Here is a 21,500-nt window from a genome sequence, read left to right as displayed (position 1 = left end):
ACAAAGCATGGGGTCCCGAGTTGTTGTTCGAGCAACGTGCTGGCTTGAAGCTGGCATTGATTGCAACCGCAATGAGTAAAACGTTTCCTCGCTTTCTTGCGTTTCGTCTTTCATCACTGATAACGGCAGGCGCGAACAGAAATCGGCTTCAGCATTCTCGCTTGATTTTCTGAAGATAAGCGAATACCGGTAAGCTTACAATGTGACAGCCTAGCGCTGCAAACGCACTGCTGCAATAGTCGGAACACCGGTTGTTGGGCCCAAGATTGGTTAAAGCGATTTATGGTCGGTGAAATGTGAACGAACGACCGATAAGCCGAACACCACACTCCTCCCAAGTGAGATTAAGGCGGAGGGGTACGAACACGGAGGAATTAGAACGCGCGTTCGCTGAGTGGATCTGGGGGGAAGAAGGGAAGGTGGCGAGATTCCTGATGTGTCAAGGTTTGTCATTCTATCCACATGGATATTATGTAGATCGTGAGCATGGCGAGCACAGGACGGGTAATTTTTGCAGGGCTGGTGAATGCACTGTGTAATTTTGGTTGGTTGGTTTGTGGGGTTTAACGTCCCAAAGCAACTCAGGCTATGAGATTTTGAATGTGCGCCGAACAACCTTAGCTGCATAAAGGTGGCTAAGGAGTAAGTGTAAATATTAACAATATGAAATGTGGGTAAGAGGGGAAGGGAGTCAATTGCATTGTGTATCGCCTGAAGCTCCAAGGAAAGGGGGTGCATGTATCCACGCTATATGTTGCGCGAGAGTTAAGATGACGAAGAGAGGGACTGTACACTGCTGCAACTGGCTGTAGCCCTGCAGTTCTGGTTGGAGGTAGACGCGCGGCTGACATCGCTGGCGAAGCAGTGGATCGATTGTCTGTGACTTGACAGTATACTACCACGGAGGATGGAGCTGAAGCGACATTTTTCGTGCTCTGCTTGTCTCACGCTGGTCGATGAATTCAGTTGATGTACTAAGTTGAGCGTACTCTTGTAGGACGGATATCGGTGTAAGACAAGGGAGATAGGTTTTGGCGCACACAGCCTCGTGATTGATAGCTTCAAGGGAGTCTCATTCTCAACGGGTGAGGAGATAAAATTCTGCCTGGTACAATAATATCCGCGGCTGAAAGATAGAGTGCACGAGCTGACGAGAAGTATTAGAACACGCTCCGCCAGAGCGCGTGGCTATGCGACGAATCAGACCGAGTGAGTGCAGCATGAGCCGATTTACGGGCAGTGTTTAGCCAAGGAGTTCCAATCCCAGAACACTTTCCACTTGATGAATTCCAGAAATATCTACTGTAAAGGTAAAAGGAGCTGCTTTTGTAAGTGATGTGAATGAAACATTATTTACTGCACGATAGCGCCAGACCCAAAACGGGGAGTCGAGATGTTAAGGAATCTAGCGCGTGCTAGAACGCCGACTTTTGTACAGACGTATCTGGATGACAGGACCACAAGCTTGCGTCATCGGCATAGGTAAGAACGAGTATAGAAGGCATGTTTACTAGGGCTCTGACAAGAGGAATAAAAGCCACGTTGAATAATGTAGAGATGAAGATGGAGCCCTGGGGCTCCAACATCCCGTAGTTGGATGTAAAGTGACCAAAAGGATCCCCATACACAGGAATACTAAAAGTTCTGTTGGTTAAAAAGGAGTGAATTGAGAGAAGAAAGCGATTCGGCGACCGAGATCCTCAAGGGTGCCAAGAATTGCGGAGCGAAGGACGTTGTCATATGCCTTTTTGATGTCTCAAGCTATCACACTACGAACCAGATGAGTCTGGGGAGAATCGTTAAGTACGTCAGCAGCCAAAGCTACAAAGCCGTCTTTCGTTCTGTATAACAAGCATTCGATTCCAACCACAATGACAAGCGATCTGCTAGAATGTGTAAAGCTTGCAGATAGCAGTCGTAAGAAAATTAGGCCAGAGGGCCGTTAGAGAAATTGGCGGCTGACCTGATCTGGGTATTGGAACACGATATAATGTTTTCGCTCTCTCGGAATTACTCCAGAATGCCACAGCTCATTGATTGTAATGTATCAAGCAGAGACTGTAAAGCAGACCCTTCCAAGCTACGAAATAAGGAATTGCGTATGTCTTCGTGTCCAGGGGCAGTGTTTGTCTTGAGGCGACGTACAGAGGTCAGCAATTTTGTCGTAGTGAAGTCTATAGTCATCTATTCAGGGGCTCAAGCATTGATAACACCGGAGGAGGAGTAGGAAGACAATCATGATTTAAGAAAAACTGGTTGGCTGCCTTTTGTGCGAATGAAGCTTCGTCCATATTCAGGGCCAGGCGAATGCTTTCTGTGTAATCACCTACTTCAGAAAGGTGTTCCATGGTGTTAAGTACCCGCCAGTTAGACATCAAAATATCCAAAAGGGTAATGTCAACGTTCAAATTGATAACGTGGTACCTCACTTCTGGCTACGTTATACCTATGAGGACATCGGACGTGACGTCAGTTTATGACGCCATAAAACTGAAAATGGACGTCTTTTGACAAGTAAGCGAGTGAAAGTGCGTGAATGGCGTTAAAAATGTCGCCAGGGTAAATATTCGCGCTTGTGGAGTCATTCGTTAATTAATTACCGCCAATGAAGTCAATTAGACGTCGAAATAGCTAAAGGCGGCAATGTCGACGTTCAAAGTGATCTGCTTATGCATCCCTCCAAAGCGGGTGGCCGCAGTGATCACAAACGTCTTTTTTTTTTAGATGCATTATTGCCTGCATTCTTGGATTTCGCGAGGGGGCCGTGAAGTGTCATCCTAAAAAAAAAAAAAAAACTCGCAATGAATTTTGAAATTAGGCCGAAGCAATGAAATCGGGTTTCTTGTTCATTCGCTTGACCACCCGCAATGTCGATAGGAGTTGCTTTGCCTGCTAAGACGTCATTGTTTTTGTGCCCTTAGATAATGGCACACACCCACAAAGGGATTGGCCGCACATTATTCCGGTATTATGCTGTTTGGCATGAGATTATTTCATCGTCTTCATCTCCCCTTACAAAGTCCCATTGAACATCTTAATTAGGTCTTCTTCATCCTCAAAATAAAGCCTAAAGCACCCGTTACATACTTAGATCAACCCGACCAGGCAAAGCTAAACGAGTGCTACAAGTACTGTATGTTCCGCACGTATATCCGTGTTTGCTTTGCAAGCTATACCGGCACTTAAATCGTTTTTTTTTTTCTTGCTCTGTGATACTTAGCCCTACAGAGAAATTCACTGGTAAGGTAACATGTAGGTGGGGATAAATATACTTATTATTTGTCATGTCATCTCTGTTCTATTGTTACGCAGATCTTAATGTTTGAAAACTTTATGACTGCTTGTTTTAAGTTTAGGTTCAACTTTTTGCTTTGCAAACCTCTACAGCATGTCTCGTCGAGAGCAGAGAGAAATTTTCAGCTCCTGTTTTTTAAATTTTTTATTCAATGTCCCAAAGCTACATCGGCTATGAGAGACCCCGCAAAAGAGAGCTCGGTTAATTTCGATTGCAGGATGTTCATTAAGGTGCACGAGATCAACACGCCGGTGCTGAATTGCGTGTCGCCCGCATCGAAACATGGCCGCCGCGGTCAGCAACGTAACTGGGTCAGCCGACTTAGTGGTTGAGCTCTTATGTCATGGTCTGTCAAGACACTTTCTTTCAGACCTTCGTGCTGCGAGAAAGTGAGCAGAGGGTAGGTCCCACGGATGTGCTAGGCTAAACGTTCGCAAATTCGATTTCATAACCCAAGCTTTTAGTGGAACAAAATAGCCGAACGTGCTGCCGCGCCATGGACACTGCACAAAGCCACAAATACCTCCAAAGTCCACCTAAGGTGCTGTATCCGCATGCAAGTCTGTTTGTGGGCGATATTTTTTCTTGCATTGGATTTTTTTCGGGAAGTTTTGTTCTTCCCTTTAATGAATTTAAGGAAAACCAGGCAATATCTTCAACATACACGGGTAGTCGTGCCGTTTGTACTTTCACAAAATAAATTAACATATAGAGTAAAAGTGCATGAGTGTTGATTAAAGCTTTGTGTTGTTTCAAACATTGCGAAAGGTTCGCAAGGCGTTTAATGTCTCGAAGCATAATATAAGTGAAAGGGACGCTGGTGAAAACACACAAGCAGTATGCAAGTAGTGTAACTCCAGACATCTTATACACACACAAGACAGGGTACAGGACGATCGTGCACGGGAACATGACTTATCATTAACAACGGGGGAAGGTTCTAATTTGGCTAAGCATTGCGCGTCCTGTAGGGGTTGCTAGCCTCGGCTGTATGAGATTAGGATTCTTGGCAAGAGCCGCAATTCACTCGCAAGTGAAATCATGGAAGCGTAAAGATAAGAGGGACTGACTGTATCAGTGAGTCTTCTGTAGTGCTCTACAGCAGTGAGGTATCTTTCCTCGATAATATGATCTGAAATGAGTATTCCATTGTCCACTGTTTGTAACCTGCTTCGGACGGCCTGTCTTTGGTATTTGTGGCGTTTTTTTTATATTTTTATATATAGATTTTTACCTTGTTTAATTTTTAGATTTTGACTGCTTTTGCTTCGTATACATGACACTGCCTTTGCTACGAGATATTGACTGCTATTGCTACAATTTTTTTGTTAGTTACCCTTGGGTTTGGTTTTTTACCTTGGTCTTACCTTGTTGGTTTTTTTTTTTTTTTTGTTAAAATGCTTTTGTTACCTTGGTGTTTTGTTCTGGTTTTTTACGGCTTTTTGTTAGACTACTTTTGCCTTGCTGTGGACACTGCTTTTGCTACGAGGGATTGGCTGCTATTGCCTCTTTGCTAGTTACCTTTGGTTATTACCTTGTTGTGAGCTCTAATTTTTACGTTGTTTAGTTTTGTCTGCTTTTGCTTCAAGTCTTCACACTGCTTTGCTACGTTTGACTGTTGTTAAGATATGTATCGTTTATTTATCGCTTCCTTGTTGTGTTTAATCACACATGCCTAGGCTTGTCATTGATGATTTTTGATACCGGGTGGGGTGAGTGCGATTGGGGCTATGAACACCTGAGTGGCCGAGGGTTTAAATATACGTTCCTCTTTCCTTCCAATAAACAGTTGGCAGTCAGCGCTCGTCCTGTACCCTGTCTTGTGTGTGTTTTTTCGCGCTACTATAAGATGTCTGAAGTACTGCACCAACTAGGCCGACAACACATCTTACTGAAGTAGTGTAACGATCAGCGTGAATTTCCCAAAGCTACACGTTTGACAAGGTATCTGCTGTTGTGTAAGATAGTTAGGCTGGAATGAAACAAATATCAAGCATCAGGATCGTTTCTCAGTGTAGTCGTGAACTAAAAGTGAATCGATACATTGCAGAGGCGCAGAACAGCATGCACCAAATACCGAAAAGAATCAATGATGTGTGTTTTCTGTACTGCAGCTACAAAGCCAAACTGACGCTACCTTAGGTCAAGGTTTTCAATATATTCTGACTGGAGCTTTGCTCGACTAAAACTGCACTCAACTGAAGCATCATACATAGATGAGACCATTAAAACCGGGTCTTCATGGATACTTTTGAAAAAGAGATGCACTAAGTAGTTTCCTTGACGAGGTACTCGTGAATTGCTCATGGTTTCGCGAAAATCACTATTCTACTGATCAATCAAAACGGGTAAGAATCGTAACACTGCGCTGTTGCCTTGTATACTGCTAGCGAGATGCGCCAGTGACTAGAGTACGCGCAAGCGATAAGATAGTCACGTTACTACCGGACAGCACCAGCAACATACAACCAGCCTGTGGTACTGCCGCGAATAATTTGCACATATCGCATCCTTTAGATAGCCGACTCATGACCTAAACTTGGCTTTGTATGGTCTCATAAATATAAAGTCAATATTTGATGTTGCTGGTTTTAGTGGACAAATCCACACCGAACTAAGCATGTATTTCGTTTCTTTGCAAAATTTCTGATTTCACATTGCAAAACCCTGAAATACTTTTTCAAGGCACTCAAAATGTCAGGAAGCTTTGCATCGCTCCCTTCGCAGTAAATAAAGTAGCGAAATTATCTTCAAAAGAGTCTAAAGCGTAGCAAAACACAAAATACTAACGCGACAAACTTTTACCGAGCTCCCGATCATAGTTCTGCTCAGTTTATGACTTTGCTATTCTCTGCCTTTTCAGTCAACTACAAGGAACTGTGCTAGTGAAGGCACGCGATAAAAACCACTGAAACAGAGTGAATATGACTCATCTCAGAACGACGGCAAAAGCCAGTCCCACATTAAGCATATCCGTCCAACGAACAATAGGGTAGAGTAAACGTAGTCAAACAATGACCATGATCAAAATAAAGTCCGTTCGCTGTCTCTAGACTCAACAGTGCGTTTACATCATAAGCGGCGAGGAAATTTTCACAGTAGCAGACACAATTGCAAAATACCCTGTCAATGTCAGTCTATTTAGGGCGCGGTGCAAAATTTCTAGAGCCACAAGTATTTCAGTGAGTCTCCCAATGCTTCGTCAGCCGCCGGTCGTGGATGTCACACCGCTGAGCTGGGACCATGGCCGAACCCTGTTTGCAGTGAAAGGCATCGGCGAACTCCTGGGTGTTAACGCAAGGCTGGTTGCAGCGGAGGCTGTTTGGTAGGTAGACACCCGCTTGCGATGGCTTCTGTTCTGATTCGCAGAACATGTAACAAGAACCGGCAAAGAACGATTGGTCGGCCGTGTACTGTTCTACTCCCTTTTGGGGATAATGTTTTGTCATGACGGAGTACGCAAGGTACGCGGCCTCGACTCCTGCACTATCAGCATATGTCTCGCTGATGGAGTTGTTCCCAGCTATGGCACTGTGGGCCATCTTATTCGCCTGCAGTACGAGGCATTCTCTTTGCTCCTCTAGTCTTTTCAGGAAGCGAGGCGTGTAGAACGTCTGACCCTCGTCGCCGGTGCCCACGCCCAGGTAATTTGGCTCGAATGCGTGAGATAGTTCGTGGCCCAGCACTTTGCCGATGCCGCCGTAGTTGTACGAGCTTGGAACACGTGGAACTAGAAGCGGCGGTAATAGTATGCTTCCCGGAACGTAGATGAGGTTTTGCAAGATGACGTAGAAGGCGCCCACGGATACAGCTGTGCCTTCCCAGTCGTCTCTACTGATCGAAGCAGCGACATCGGCGGATGGTTGCAGAAACAGCTTCTTGTGCGCTGCCACAGCGCGATGAGCTTCCAGTAGCCAAACGACGAATTCGGTTTTATCTTCGTACTTCGGCACGTGCTTGTAATAGGAGTCCAATGCGACGTTATTTCGAAGCTTCGACGACGTTCCGATGATCTGATGAATAGAGCGTAGCCTCTGCACTATGCGCTTTGCAGATTGTTTGTCCCCCAAGGAAACATTGTACGACAACTCCATCTGCTGCCTTATGTTCTTGGCGATAGTGATCACATAGTCTATTGTGTTGTCGCCGAGAATATTCGTGAGCTGAAGACTGATAATGCCGTAGGGCAAGATTAGCTTCGTGTACGAAATGCAGCGTTTGAGAGCAACGCTGAATGCGTAACTCCAGTGTTTACGACGCAAGGAGGCGTGACAGTGAGCCATCTTGCTCGACGCTCCATACGAAAGGTACGTGATGACTTTCCAAGCTATGTAGTTTTGCAGTGGCAAGCTTCGGGTACTGTATCCCCTGAGCACAGCTTCTGTTGAAAGTAGAGACTCCCTGTCCTTTAGCAGGATTTCAGACTCTGCACTTATCGCCGACTTCTTGGGTATGTTGGCATTAATATCATCAACCCACCACTCTGTTTTAATTATAGCTGCAAGATCATCTGTTTCGTGCAAAACTTGTTCAATATGCCGAAACCGACTGTGCCGCCTTTCCGGTTCACCGGGTGCGTACATCTTGTACAGAACTCTGACGTCAATCTCTACATTGACAAGGGTGGCTGCCAAAGAATCTACATCGTCCACTGCTGGATCATATGCGCGAACGCAAGTAGCCATTATTTTCTCCTGGATTGTATACCTCTGCATCGTCTCAGCGTTCCTGAGCTCGAACACGAACCTGTGCTCCGTTTTCAAGTAGGGCGAAGGCTTGAGCTGGAAGAACACGCCCAATCCCTTACAAAAATGGATATTGAATTTCTGTTACCCACGTAATGTGTTTTTGATGAGTCATCAACCACTCAAAGGAGATTCAAGATTAGATGTGATTTAACATCATATCCGCGGCAGACTTTCCTTTGAGATCACACATGAAGTTTTGTGCTTGGAAAACGCAACAGTATTTTTGGGTAGGATCTAATGTGGAAATACATTGACTTTCTCAAATGAGGAAATGTATACATCACTAAGTGAATATATATTATTTCTTTGTTAACTGCACACTTTCAGAGCCCTATGTTTTCATTTCTGATTAGCATATGTAGGATGTTGCCTAAGAAACAATTTTTATGTGTTTTAACATGAGATCCGCAACAGACTTTCATTTGAGATTACGCAAGAAGTTTCGTACTTGGAAAACACAACAGTATTTTTGTATAGGAGCTAATGTGGAAATGCATTGACTTTCTCAAATGAGGGAAATTATGCATCACTAAGCGAATGTATATTCTTTACTATGTTTTCATTTTTGTTTAGCATGCACTGTAAAAACAAAAACAACTTTTTGGACATTTGTTTCATTCAAAACACGCTTACACCCGGCGTCTTGGGTGTTTGTGCCATTGCAAATCACTTCTTGCCAAGCGAATGGGTGCTGTGGTTGGACAATATGCTTGAGGGTGTTACGGGCAAGGATATTGTTGTGTACGCGAACCGACGCACTGCCACACCGCCTCCAAGCAAACGGACGCAAGGCCGCTCCATTTCCAATGCCTCCTCGCACCTGCGAGCAGGCCGTTTTGGAGAGGCCTGCGCCGACGACGACGCGCGGACGTAACCCGAGCCGTTCGTTGACTCGGAACTGGACTGTCCTGGGAGCATGTGCGCGACCAGGGCACGAGAAGCAATGCCTTCTTTATAATGCATGATATTTGCGTGTTTCTTAAGCTTTCGAGCTCCTTCTTGCTCTGCGTATAGATTAGCCGAGCCCTCAGTCATCGCATCGCTTCCCGAAATGTTTAGATACAAATAAGATTTAGTTACCAGTAAAATAGTGTTGGCGCTGCTGCGCTTGCCGGTATTGAAGCTTGGTCGCACTTTTTTTCCTTAAAGGTTCGTGCTATAGCTCCGTGTTCAGCGAAAATTACGCCCAAGGTAGCAACCACGGAAGAGCCAGCGCTGATAAATTTGCCAGCGATGCCAAACTCGACATGTTAAAATGACTCCAGTGGACAAAATAGTGCGCATAGGTATCCAGAACATTAGATGCAAGTTGTAATGGTCAAGAAGTTGTAATTGTTAGAGCAGCCGCAATGGCCTGTACACTTCGAAACATGCTTCGAAACATTAAGTCCCAATCTTATGAATGCAGTCCAGACATAAGAAGCAAATACGGTACCTTGTTACCAGTTCCCGAGTGGCCGAGTGGTTAGCGTAGAAAGCTACGGAGTAAGAGGTACTAAGTTCGAATCGCGCGAGGGTGCATTTTTTTTTTTCGCTTAGTTTTCATTTTTTTTATTTTTTAGCTTTTTTTAATGTAGTTGAGGTGCTTCGCTATGTTTTAGCTTTTACTTTTTATCCAAAAGTGAAAGCCATGAGGCGCTCATTGGTCAACACACAAGAAATGCACACATTAGGTACCAACCAGAAGCACGGTGGCCAACTTTCTTGTGAAACTCATTAAATATGCATCAAGAAAATGTATAGAAATGTTAATGTGCATGATGAGAAATGCAATTAACATTTAATCAGAAACTCATTAAGCTTTTTTGTAAGGGATAGGTCCTGCAGGGTCAAGCCGACAAGGATTCGAAACAGTTCACGGTTAGTTCGCCTTTCTTGCGCGGGAAATCTGAGCCCATGATGGTTCAATACTTCCCGAATCGTTTTGGTGCCGTCTACTTCGCCGTCGGGTACTGCCATGCAGGCGGAAATAGCGGCACCCGCCTTGTCAGTCGCGCTGCCGGAGCCCATCGGTGCTCGGCCGACATTCTCGAGCAAGGACATGAGCAGCCGGTTGTCCAGGATATCGAACTGATTCAATTGGCCAGGATACATGCTGCTCCAGCGTCCGCAAATGTGAGCGAACATGTTTTCGCATGGGTCGACGTCTACAAGCCTGCTGCGGCGAAGCTCGGTGTTCAGGTCAAAGCAGCTCACGGGATTGTCACAGTGCTGGAAGTAGGCGCTCGTGGTAGATTCGATCAATAGCAGCAGCATGCAGATTCCTGCAATCGCCATAGCCAAGTGGACGATGTATTGTGACCCGCCCTCTCTCTCGCCAGGAAAGACACTCTGGAAATAGCTCTGCTTTGATTGGCCTGCGGTGCCTAGAATGGCCCACTGTAGTTTGGAGGGCTCTGTGTTTGCAGGAGAAAACAGTGACAGGTCTAGTGCATCTGACGACAAAGGGATCTGACCTCCACAGCCTGAAGGGGACATGATTCGCAGCGGGTGGGCCTTCCGAGGAGAGAGAGTGTGGTTAGCAGGAGACGTCGGCTGAGAACGTGTTCGCGCACTCGCTACAGCCGTAGGTGAGAGAACAGGTGCTGTTGCTTCGGCACCTGATAGACCTCGGACACTCGCTGTCGTGGCCACGACTGGAGGTGGGCTTCTCGAGGCTCGCGAAGCTGCCGCCGCCTCTCGTGATGATTTCGGCGCTGCGGACGGTGAGGCAGGGGATAGAACGCCTCTTTTTAGTTCACCGCGTTTCCCTTCTCTGGCTGGTAGGGTGAGTTGTGGTCGTGGTGATGTGGTCTTAGGTGATAAATTCGTGCTCCGTGGTGGTGCTCCTGGCGACTTGCTCGTGCCATCCACTGGATATTGCGGCTTTGACGCTCGCGAAGCTGCAAACGGCGATATCGGAGACATCGGCGGTGAACGAGGGGAGGTAATACTCTTTTTTGCAGGGTCACTCATGGTGCTTGCTTCCTGTGGGTAGCACGCTCTTCTTTTTCCTTCGTCTAAATGAGGCATGGCACGAGGAATGAAAATGGACGAAAAATATTTTCTTTCTTTTTGGTTCTGGCAAAGGATCGCTAGTGAGGATTGTTGTGAAAAAAACCCTATAAGTCACAAAAACCTCATACAGATTTCTCATACTAAACTCACATAAAACTTGTACATATCTCTTATCATCTCATACAAATATCATTCAACGTATGACAAATACATGAGACTGTATGATATTTGTATGACTGTAGTATTAGAAATCTGTATGAGATTTTTATGAGTCATATGTTTTTTTCATTACCGGGGTTTATCTAAAAATCTTTCCGCGGAAGAATCAGCAGGCAGAATTGTAATATACTGCAGGAATTCCCGGACGGTTTTCGATTGTTCTTTGAGCGACTTTCTGAAAATATGATGAGACACATCTAAAACCTGCAAACTGCCCAGCAATCAACATGAGGTCGATGAGGTGCGTGCGCTGTACGATTTTATTTCATTTTAAAAGCAATATTCACTGCATCAGGGCGTTAATGTGGTATTTAATGAAGCATTAATTAGTGGGTTTATAGCAAAACGTCCACAGCGTTAAACGCATGCGAAAGCAAGGTCCAGAAGCCCGCATTCCTGCCTATTTACCAATAGCAGCAATGTTGGTGCTGAGATGCGACTTGGCATCTAAACCAATTGATGGAAAACCGATAGAATCCAAATGGAACCATTTTAATGCCTGGAGATACTGTGTCTGATGCCAACATTTCTTTTTACCAGAAGATTGAAATTTGATAATTATAAGCTTTTTGTGGAATTAAAGTCAAACACGTATCCCGTACACCTAAGCAATGTGGTACAAAGTTAATCTCAATAATTTATGCACCGAACAATCTTCTTCATTCTTATATACTTTGCTGTAACCTGTTGCTGGTGACAGTGATAATTCTCTGTGAAATGAATTTGTTTATTCTTCGCTACAGGGAATGTGGAAATAATGAGAACAATTCAACATATTAACCTGGTAGTATCGTTATTTAGAAGACTAATTTCATCCTTATAGAAAGAAATGTGATGATCTAATTACTGCCTTTTAGTTACATTCAATTGAAAAATTTCCAACTGAAATAGTAAGAATTTGATGTTCCCATTCTTACTAAGACATGCGGCTCTAAAAGGGGCACAAATTACAAGTGAAGTCATCTGGAGTACGACAGAGATACCAATTGGATATAAAAATTTCAGTTCAGCTTTGACAGTCTGACCAACTGGATTTTGACACTACAATTGGGAATACAAATTCCAATTCTAAAGTCAAATGTAATGTGAAAGATTGTCCACTTGGAACTGAAACTCCAAATGTGTAAGCAAACTGCACTTGGAAATCAAGTTTCGAACTTGAATTACGCAAATATCTATTCAAGCAGCCAATAGGTGTGACCAAATGGAATTCGATAATCCATTTGATTTTCCTTTTTTCCGGTGGTTTCAATACGACTCATCGGAAGCCTCAGGTAGTTCCAATTATATTTTAATTTTGGACTGGGTGGGCAGACATTGGCAAGCAGTGTCACAGTGATCGTCATGATCGCTGTCGTCGGGCGCGCTCGAATCCATGCACACTATAAAAGGCTCGTAAATGTGACGAACGTGGCAGCTTTGCACTGCATTACAGCTTAGGAATGACGTGTCTTCTAGTAAGCATAACCAAGTATACAGAATTTTAGCAGTTTACGAAGCAAACCTAGAATATATATATATATATATATATATATATATATATATATATATATATATATATATATATATATATATATATATATATATATATAGGATGCGAGAACATTTAACGTACTTGGCCGCTTAAAAAATAATAGAGCGAAGGGTACGCTTCATTTAAAGAAACATTTTATTAGACTCGACGTTTCGATCGGAGACCGATCTTTCTCAAGAGTCCTTGAGAAAGATCGGTCTCCGATCGAAACGTCGAGTCTAATAAAATGTTTCTTTAAATGAAGCGTATACCCTTCGCTCTATTATATATATATATATATATATATATATATATATATATATATATATATATATATAGCATATTGTTTTCTTTATGTTACCATTTGCTGGGCTGACATTGCATGCGTGCGCGACACCATCTGCGGAGAAAAGAAAAAACGCATGGTCCAAAAAAAAAAAATACCAAGGTAGTAAAAGGGGTCCTGCAACATAATTTGAGTGCCTTGTTTTGCTTCTTTGTTGCAATTGTCGAGTTATGGTGACAGTATTGCCACCGGTCGTAAAACGCATATTTCTGCATTTATATTTTAATTTGCTTCAGAATCAAAATCATGGTGCTGACGGCACACAGTGGTTGTTCTTCAAATGGTGAGCGTTTGATGATTGGATAAATGGCAAATGCGCTGCAAATTGTGTTCATTAGGAAAAATATGTTACGTCGCATTGTTGTATTTCTATATTAAGTCAATGAATCCAATATGTTTGTTTTACACAAAGGCTGCAAAGCAAGTGACACAAAAAGCACCAACAGAGGCACTAGTTACTACTTTGGAACAAAAACTTTCACGACCTACATGTGGACCTGTGGCTATGTAGCCAAAGTTAGGCAGAAAATAATTGAACGACCTCGCCAGTCGCTCCTCGCTATTGGAGGATGGCTTGGGATACAGAGAGGGGCGATCAAGGAGCGGGCTCACCAGACAAGCACAATAGTTTGGAGTGCATGGTGACAAATGAATGTCTCCTTCCCCTGCCTGCCCCCGGTCTCATTCTATTCCTGAGAGGCATCATGGTGGAGAGCGCGTCAACTTTAGAAAAAATGTCTTACAGCGACTGGAAAACAATAAGAAGCCATCTTTTTTTAATGTAGCGACGTGCTCATGTAGGCTGTTTCGATTGGTACACAAGCAAGGCGTCCGTGTACTGTGCGATGTCAGCGCACGTTAAAGAACCCCAGGTGGTCGAAATTTCCGGAGTCCTCCACTACGGCGTCTCTCATAGCCTGAGTTGCTTTGGGACGTTAAACCCCGCAAACCAACCAACCAACCCACAAGTGTCGTCACTGGACGGGCGAAATGGGGAAGCAGAAGACCGGGAAAATTGAGTTGAGAGCACTTTTTTATTTGCTTGCCTTTTGAAGATTCCTTTCTTAAAACTCCTGTTCTATAGTACCGATTCCTGTAATTCCTTTTAATTTGGAATCTGCAAAAATTCATCCAAAGCGTCTCGAAGAAGAGTTGCAGGGCTCTTTTACCAGGAAGTTTCCACTCTTCATTAGTTTGAATTACTATTAAGGTTTATTTACAATGCGCTTCTCCACCTTAGCCTGGTGCGCTAACGAATAGATGGTGAGCTTCTTCCTCACACCTCTTTTCTCTCTTCAGCGCTTCCTAACATTTCCCCCTTCGCAGACGAAGACCCCGAGACTGTCGTCAAGAGTCCCGAGAGTAACAGAGCTTAATTCATCCTTGCGACATGCACAACTTGTGTTTTCCGCGAGGGGCGACCTTGGGAAGATTGGCGAGACACCACGTAATTTAAGTCATTAATCCAATTGAGCATAAATTGGCCTGTCTAGTGCGACAACAGCTTCTGGGACAAACCATGCTTGCGGAGAGGCGTCTATAAGCCATACTAAATATTCGGGAAAGTAGCAGACAATCCGGTGACGGCTACTGTAGCTCTGCTTAGAGCGGCCCTGAGGCCAGAGTGCGTAACCGAGCGAGCCGACGAGCCTCTTCAGCGCGGCAGACGGTGCTGGAAACAGAAGGCTCGGTGTCGAGAGAGAACGATAAGATGGTGTCGAGAGAGCTTCGAGGCGGATGGGCATAAATAATTGAGCACGTCATCCCAGTTCTTATGATAAGAGTCGACATACATCGCAAGCATGCTCGTCAGTGTCTGGTTTGTACGTTCAACGAGGCCATTTGTCTGGGGATGGTAAGGTGTAGAATGACGGAATTGACAAGAACAAAAGCGCAGAAGCTGTTCCACAACATCTGCCGTAAACTGGCGGCAACGGTATCTAATAATGACACGAGGGCATATGACGGAGGACGACAGCGTGAAGAGACGTCAGCGGCGGTGGCGGAAGGGATGGTGGCAGTTTCACGGGAGATGATCAACGCATACGTTGACCCAGCGATTACCTTTGGACGAGCGAGGAAACGGGCCTATGAGGTCATATGGTGTGTTCGGAGGTAAGAAGTCGTGGGAAGCTTGAACCGCTAGCACAGCACCCAAGAGGTCAACGCTGTGTCGTTCGAAGCATATTTGGCCAGTAGAAAGGCAAACCCCTAGTGTCCAGCTGTAACGTCATCGTGGACTACGTGTAGAACAGATGAATAGAGGCTAGCCGGAACGATGAGCAGAAAGCGCGCACCGCCAGACGAGTAATTTTTCCGGTAGAGCAAACCATCGCGAATGCAGAAAGGGTTTCCAGGTGCCAGATTACGAGCTTTTCATAAAACGCACAAAGTCTTGATCTTTACGTTGTTCTCGCTGGAAAGTGGCAAGATCCGGAAATTGTGCGGGAACGGCGGCAAGATGGTCGTCAAAGTTGTCGTCATCGCAGAGTATAGTCGCGACAGGGAGCCGCGAGAGGCAGTCAGCGTCAGCGTCTTGGCGGTAATTTTTATACGGCAATGTAAAGTTGGACTCCGGAAGGCATGGAGGACCAGTTAACCGACCGCAGGGGTCGCGCAGATTCATCAGCCAGCAAAACGAATGATGAGTGATAACTGTAAAAGTACGTCCATAAAGGTACGAGCGAAACTGCTGTACGCCAAAAACGACGGTACAGCACTCTTGCCCCTTCACGGTATAATTGCGTTCAGACTTGCTGAGGGTGCGACTTGCATGAGCGACGTGTCGATTCCCGCCATGCCGTTGTATGAGCACAGCACCTATACGCCGATGCCACCGGCGTCAGTGTGGAGTTAAGTTTGAGAGCTGTCGGGCTGAAATGACGCAATATGGGCAGCGAGGTAAGAAGGAACTTGAGCTGGTGAAATGCCGAATCACATTCGGGGGTCAATTTGAAAGGAATATTTTTTTGCAAGAGGCATGCGAGCGGGTAAGCTCCTGTGTTCTTTCACATACTTGTGCTCTTTGACTCAGCTGACGGCTTCTGTCTTTCACGGGTCGGGCCTAACACCGTCTTGGTCAACCAAATGCCCAAATACAATGATCTGTCGTTCACTGAAGCAGTACTTCTTAGAGATCAGCACGAGACCGGCTTTCTCCATGCAGTTCAGAACAACAGCTAAACGGCTGTTATGCTCGGCGAAGGTTCTCCCGAAAATCACTACGTCATCTATTATAGACCGTTTTACCGAGAGCAAGCCGGAGAGGACGAAAATACTCTTTAACCAGATTCCTTGCGCCAGCCCATTGTTGCCAGTACCGAGTGGGCTGTTCGCACGCTTTATGCATAGCAGAGCGGCCTTGCACCTCGGTATTTTGTCGTTTGAGAGACTTAAATATCTTTTTAGTGGCCATTTTAGTCGTAATGTCATCGGGACAGCAATGCGTGATCCTGGACTGCACAAACAATAAAAAAAATCGCAAGATGATTGCCTAGAGCGTATGCGGGAAGCATGCATCGACGGTCCGAGTTCGGCTGTGATATGTTTCTGCTTCACCGCTTTCCAGTCTATCCTGATTTAATTCGCCTATGAACGTTTTATGTAAGCCAGACAGACTTAGTACCAATGACGGACTCACGAATATGATGCCCATTTCACTTCCTCCGCCGTAGTAACCACGCATGCCGGGCAGGCCGTGCCTTCTCCAAGCCCTTCGCGCTAACGATACGGTGGATCTCTTCCGCCAGCGCAAGAAGAGCGTGCTAAGATCTGTTCTTCACTTAAACAATAAGCCAACCACAAAAAAAAAATCTCTCTTGGGGATAATTGCAATATAAATAAATTACGCAACACGTTGCCGCTGGTGCAGCATGCGGGTTCCGTTGCTAAGGTGTCACCGAAATTTACATCTTCCTTTTACTGATACTATGGCATCAGCAGTAAGACAGTTCCATGAGAGACCATTTACTCTAGCGTTGAGCAATTACAAAGCGCCGTCGGATGTGCCTTCGATGCGAAACAATTTAGGCCTAGCGACGACTAGGGAGTAGCGTTTGACGGGAGTGCCGTAGTCCGCCGCGCCAGCGGGCGGCGCCGCTTTCGTAAGCGCTGCTGTACGCGCTGCGAATTTGTTGTCTTCGTTCATGGTGCAGCTGAGAGTGCACATTTTTCGACGGTTTGCTCAACAATACGTCGTGCAAACCATGCTGCTACGACGTACGGGACAGGGGTATACTATGTTGTTGCGCCGCAGGACGAACACCAAGGCTGCATAAAAACGTCGACGGATGGTACTTTAGACACTACTTCTTTTATGTGTTGGTCTTGAACCGTGGTTTAACTTGAAAGTATACACTGTTGAAGCAGGACAGGTCGATCGTATATCGAAATGGGTCGCACTTCACGTTAAATTAATGCGGCGATAACTGGAAAGCGTCTTTCGTAATATTCCGCGTTCGGTAGCTGCCCGTACGGTTCATTCGCTGTTTGTGTGTACAGTTATCATTGCGATTATAAAATATAAATGAAAATACATGTATCGTGAAAGATACAACAGATACACCCTCACTGCGGAAGTGGAGCGCAGTCCTTCGCAGTCACCCCGGCAGTGCTGTTTCCAACAGCTGCCGCCATGCCGAACGAATTGTATACGGTTTGCTCGCGCGCTCAAACAAAGCACAAATAGCACCAAGGTATCGGATAGCTTTCACGAGCACCACGAAAGAGCACTTTTACACTACCGCACCGCAGCATCAACACGAACAATACAGCCCAAGATGGCGTCAAGAGGAGTCGGAGCGGACCAGTTTGGCTCATACGGGGCACCACCATTAAACTAAGATGACTGCACCCAGGCATCGAAACTAAAAAGGTCTATAGGTAACATGTGCAAATTTGCCACCTCAGTCCACGCAAAAGAGTGTCCATAAAACTTTCATGGCTATAGCTGGAGCGTTGCCACAGCCCGAAAGGCATCACATTAAATTCATATAAGCCATCTAGAGTTACGAACGCAGTCTTCTGTCTTTCGGATGCATTGGGATCTGCCAGTATTTTGACCGTAAATCGACAGGTGAAAAGTAGGAGCCTGAATGGAGGCAGTCAATGGCATCAACACGCGGAAGCGGGTAAGTGTCCTTCTTTGTGACAGCTTTGAGGCGGTGATATTTCGGCACAAAATCGCCATGAGCCACGTTTCGTTTTCACAATATCACAGCTAGGGACGGCCCACGGGCTCGGTGATTAATGAATATCTCCTTGTTTGCAGCATTATCGCGGACCTGGTCGTCAATTATATCTTACGTTCTGAAGGTGGGACACGTACGGCATGGCGTCTGTCTAACCGGGTGTCGATCATGTGATTGGTGCGGGAAAATGAAATCGGTGGTGGCTGATCTCGAGCGAAGTCGTTCACAAGTTTCAAAAGAACTTGCATCAATATCCGGCGGTCGTTGGTGGGTAGCGATTCCTTTATCATGGACAGGCATTGGGAATCAGTCCGATCGGGACGTCTAGCTGGATAGGCAACGCCGTCACCGCGAACGCGGAAATTGGAACAGAAAGGCGTTCTTCAAAGTCAGCGAGTTTCAAACCACACGGCAATACGGCACGTTCGTCGGAAGGATTGAGTAAGAGCGTGGTGTGGCGCTCTTTCACTTGAAAAGCGCTGCGAGGCACCAGCACTCTTTTTCGCGCCGGCAAGGGAAGCGGGTTCCACCACCGCGTCGAAGGCATTGGAAACCGCTCCCGAGGACACAACCGGGACGAAGATGGCGGACATCGCCGGAACGACGTTATCTTTCAAGAAAGAAAATGTTTGGAGAGTCCGCGGCGATTCTTCTATGAGGGCCGATTGAAGCTCGTTAGGCCTCATTGATATCCCTCCACTGTTTAAGCAGAGAGTTGCGCAGTAAAAAGTCAACACCTAGAATAATGCTGTGCGTAGAGCAAGGAAGTACCGTAAATTCAGTTCTAAGCACGTTGCCAGCAATCGCTACATTGGCGTAACAAATACCAAATGGAACCAACGATTCTCCCCCTAAGCCTCGAAATATGACAGTTCTATCCCAATCAAACATGGTTTTACGGCCGAGGCAACTCTTAAAATCTAAGCTCATCACGGACACTAGCACCTGTATCCACTAAGGCCATAACACAAACACGTACCGTCCGCTAACACTTCCAGGCGGTTCTTTAGCATAACGACAGGTAGAGGATTAGCATGACGACAGGAATCGATAGAGCGATCTAGCTTACCGTGATCCGCGATCCTCCACCGTGACCCTCTACCGCCTCCAGTATGTGGCGCCATCTATCGGCATTAAGGGGATCTGGGCATGCGCAATGGAACACGCGCGCGGTGGTGGATCACGGTAGCGGATCGCGGAAAGCTAAAACTCTATGATGACCTGGCGACCGCACCTCCATCGGCCGCACATGCTAGTTCCCCGGTGGTGGCGAGAGGCGGCGGGGAGAGGGCGAACGTCGGGAGCGGCGAGCAGAGAGAGTGAGGCTGCAGCCAGAAGCTGAAGAGTAATTTCGTGGTGGTGCGTAGCGGTAGGAGCCCGAAGAGGCCGGAAAGGTCGGGTCACGGACTTCTGGACTCACATTAGATCGACGGTTTGACCATTGGCGCTGGTAGCGTGGAACCTGGTTCCGGCGACGACACAATCGGGTATATGGCCGAGCATAGCAGTGATAACATACTGGTGGTTCACGAGCACGGTCCAAATAATAGCCCTTGGAAATAGACCGTATAGCGATCAGCAAAGTCCAGCTGCTGATGTCGTTGCGGAGGAAGTAGCGCGCTGTAGTTGGAACGAGGGAGTGGAGCAGAGCCATACGAATCGTTCCGGGGTTCACGGACAGGTTGAGTGACAGCAGTAGCACCCCAAGAAGTGGAGTGCTGGATTGGAGCTGCCTGCAGAGAGCAGCTGTCACAGGAGATTGCACTGTGGCTCACATCTTGATGGCGAGATAGTTTCCCAGGCGAAAATCGTAACAGGTCTAAATGGTTTAAGGAACAATTGCCAGTTGATACCATTTGGATCCCAGTTGAATTCCAATAAGATCCAACTGGAATTCCTTAAACTATTTAGACCAGTTACGATTTTCTCCTGGGTTTTCACGATGTGGCAAATCATGGCTAAATTCGGAGGCTCATGAGAATTCATGCTAGCAAGTGGTCACATTAGGCAAACGGCCGAACTTGGGGGTTATGCGACGCAGCTTTAAAGCTTTGAACATGTGACTGCTTAATAATGGCTATGGGAGAATCCAAGTTATCTTTTGTGAACAAAAAGTTATATATATCTTCTGCAATGCCCTTTAAGAGGTGACCAACCTTGTCTTCATCAGACATACTGAAATTCACTGCTTTGCAGAGTTCCAGGACCTCTTCAATGTATGTTGTGCAATCCCTAGGCACTTGCACGCGCTGGAGTAGCCTGCTCAGTACATTTGCGTTTTGCCGTGGTATCCCCGAAACAACTATGGATCTCCTCTTCGAAGCAGTCCCAGCTAGTTAAACAGGCTTCATGGTTCTCAAACCATGTCAGTGCTGTACTTGACCCACTGGTAATTGGCGAGCCACTCATCCACGTCTTCACCAGCCTTGCCAGAAAAGGTCCACAGCTCCCGGTAATTCTGCCAAGTGGGTGCTGCTGTGCCTGGCTACCGAGTGTCAGTCTTGGATCATAGTCATGGTCAAAGAGGGAGTCTAGCGAGTCATCAGCTCTAATGAGGTAGAGAAGGGTCCCTGGTGATCCTTCCAGCACCTCCACCCCTGTAAAGATTTATTTACAGAGCACTTCACCTTAGCCTGGTGTGCTAACGAACAGATGACTAGAGTCTTCCTTACACTTCCTCTTTTCTATCTTGAGCACTTCCTAACACTTCGATACACATATTTGGTCCCCAAGAAAGCCACATGCCCATGACGTACATAGCCACAACTGTACACCCTCGTTTATTGGAAACTGCCTTTGGAAACTCTTCCTTCAGAGGTAGCACCCAGTCTTGCAGACATGATACAGACTTTATCCTGAAAGAAAACGCCTGCTGTATTTGGCCTCAGAACATCCTTTTCCCCAATAAGCAATCACCATAGCACTTGCCAATTGTGGTTTCCAGCACTGCACTACATAGAAGCAGGCATCTGCTTTGTCGAAAGGTTATCAATAAAGATAATGTACAATTTCTGAGAACAAGTTTCAACCCCTTGAGACAGCAAGCTTTCAGGCGTGCCGAACAACATTCAGAGTTCGGACCCTTCAACCATCAGTGACCCTTGGACGATGCAGGTGATTAATGATAGTCCCTCCCCCATTGCATATCAAAACAATCTACTCAACCCAAGGTACGAACAACACCATGGCTGTA

At 45.9% G+C, this 21,500-nt stretch overlaps 1 protein-coding gene across 1 annotated transcript; it reads right to left on the bottom strand.

Annotated features, from left to right (window-relative positions):
• Positions 1-6,474: 6,474 nt before the first annotated feature.
• Positions 6,475-21,056, bottom strand: LOC146174037 (neprilysin-1-like). Its single transcript, XM_084585321.1, has 5 exons — positions 21,053-21,056; positions 20,670-20,904; positions 19,827-20,040; positions 9,955-10,539; positions 6,475-8,076 (listed from the first exon to the last, which is right to left on the bottom strand). Exons 1-5 carry the CDS (start codon positions 21,054-21,056, stop codon positions 6,475-6,477), a joined length of 2,640 nt encoding a protein of 879 aa, XP_084441447.1.
• Positions 21,057-21,500: the final 444 nt, after the last annotated feature.

The sequence above is a fragment of the Amblyomma maculatum genome, chromosome 11, assembly GCF_055883805.1.
Source record: "Amblyomma maculatum isolate TAMU_Amacu chromosome 11, ASM5588380v1, whole genome shotgun sequence".
Taxonomy (NCBI): Eukaryota; Metazoa; Arthropoda; class Arachnida; order Ixodida; family Ixodidae; genus Amblyomma; species Amblyomma maculatum.
The sequence above is the reverse complement of the archived record's forward strand: the minus strand, read 5'-3'. Positions and strand labels throughout refer to the sequence as shown.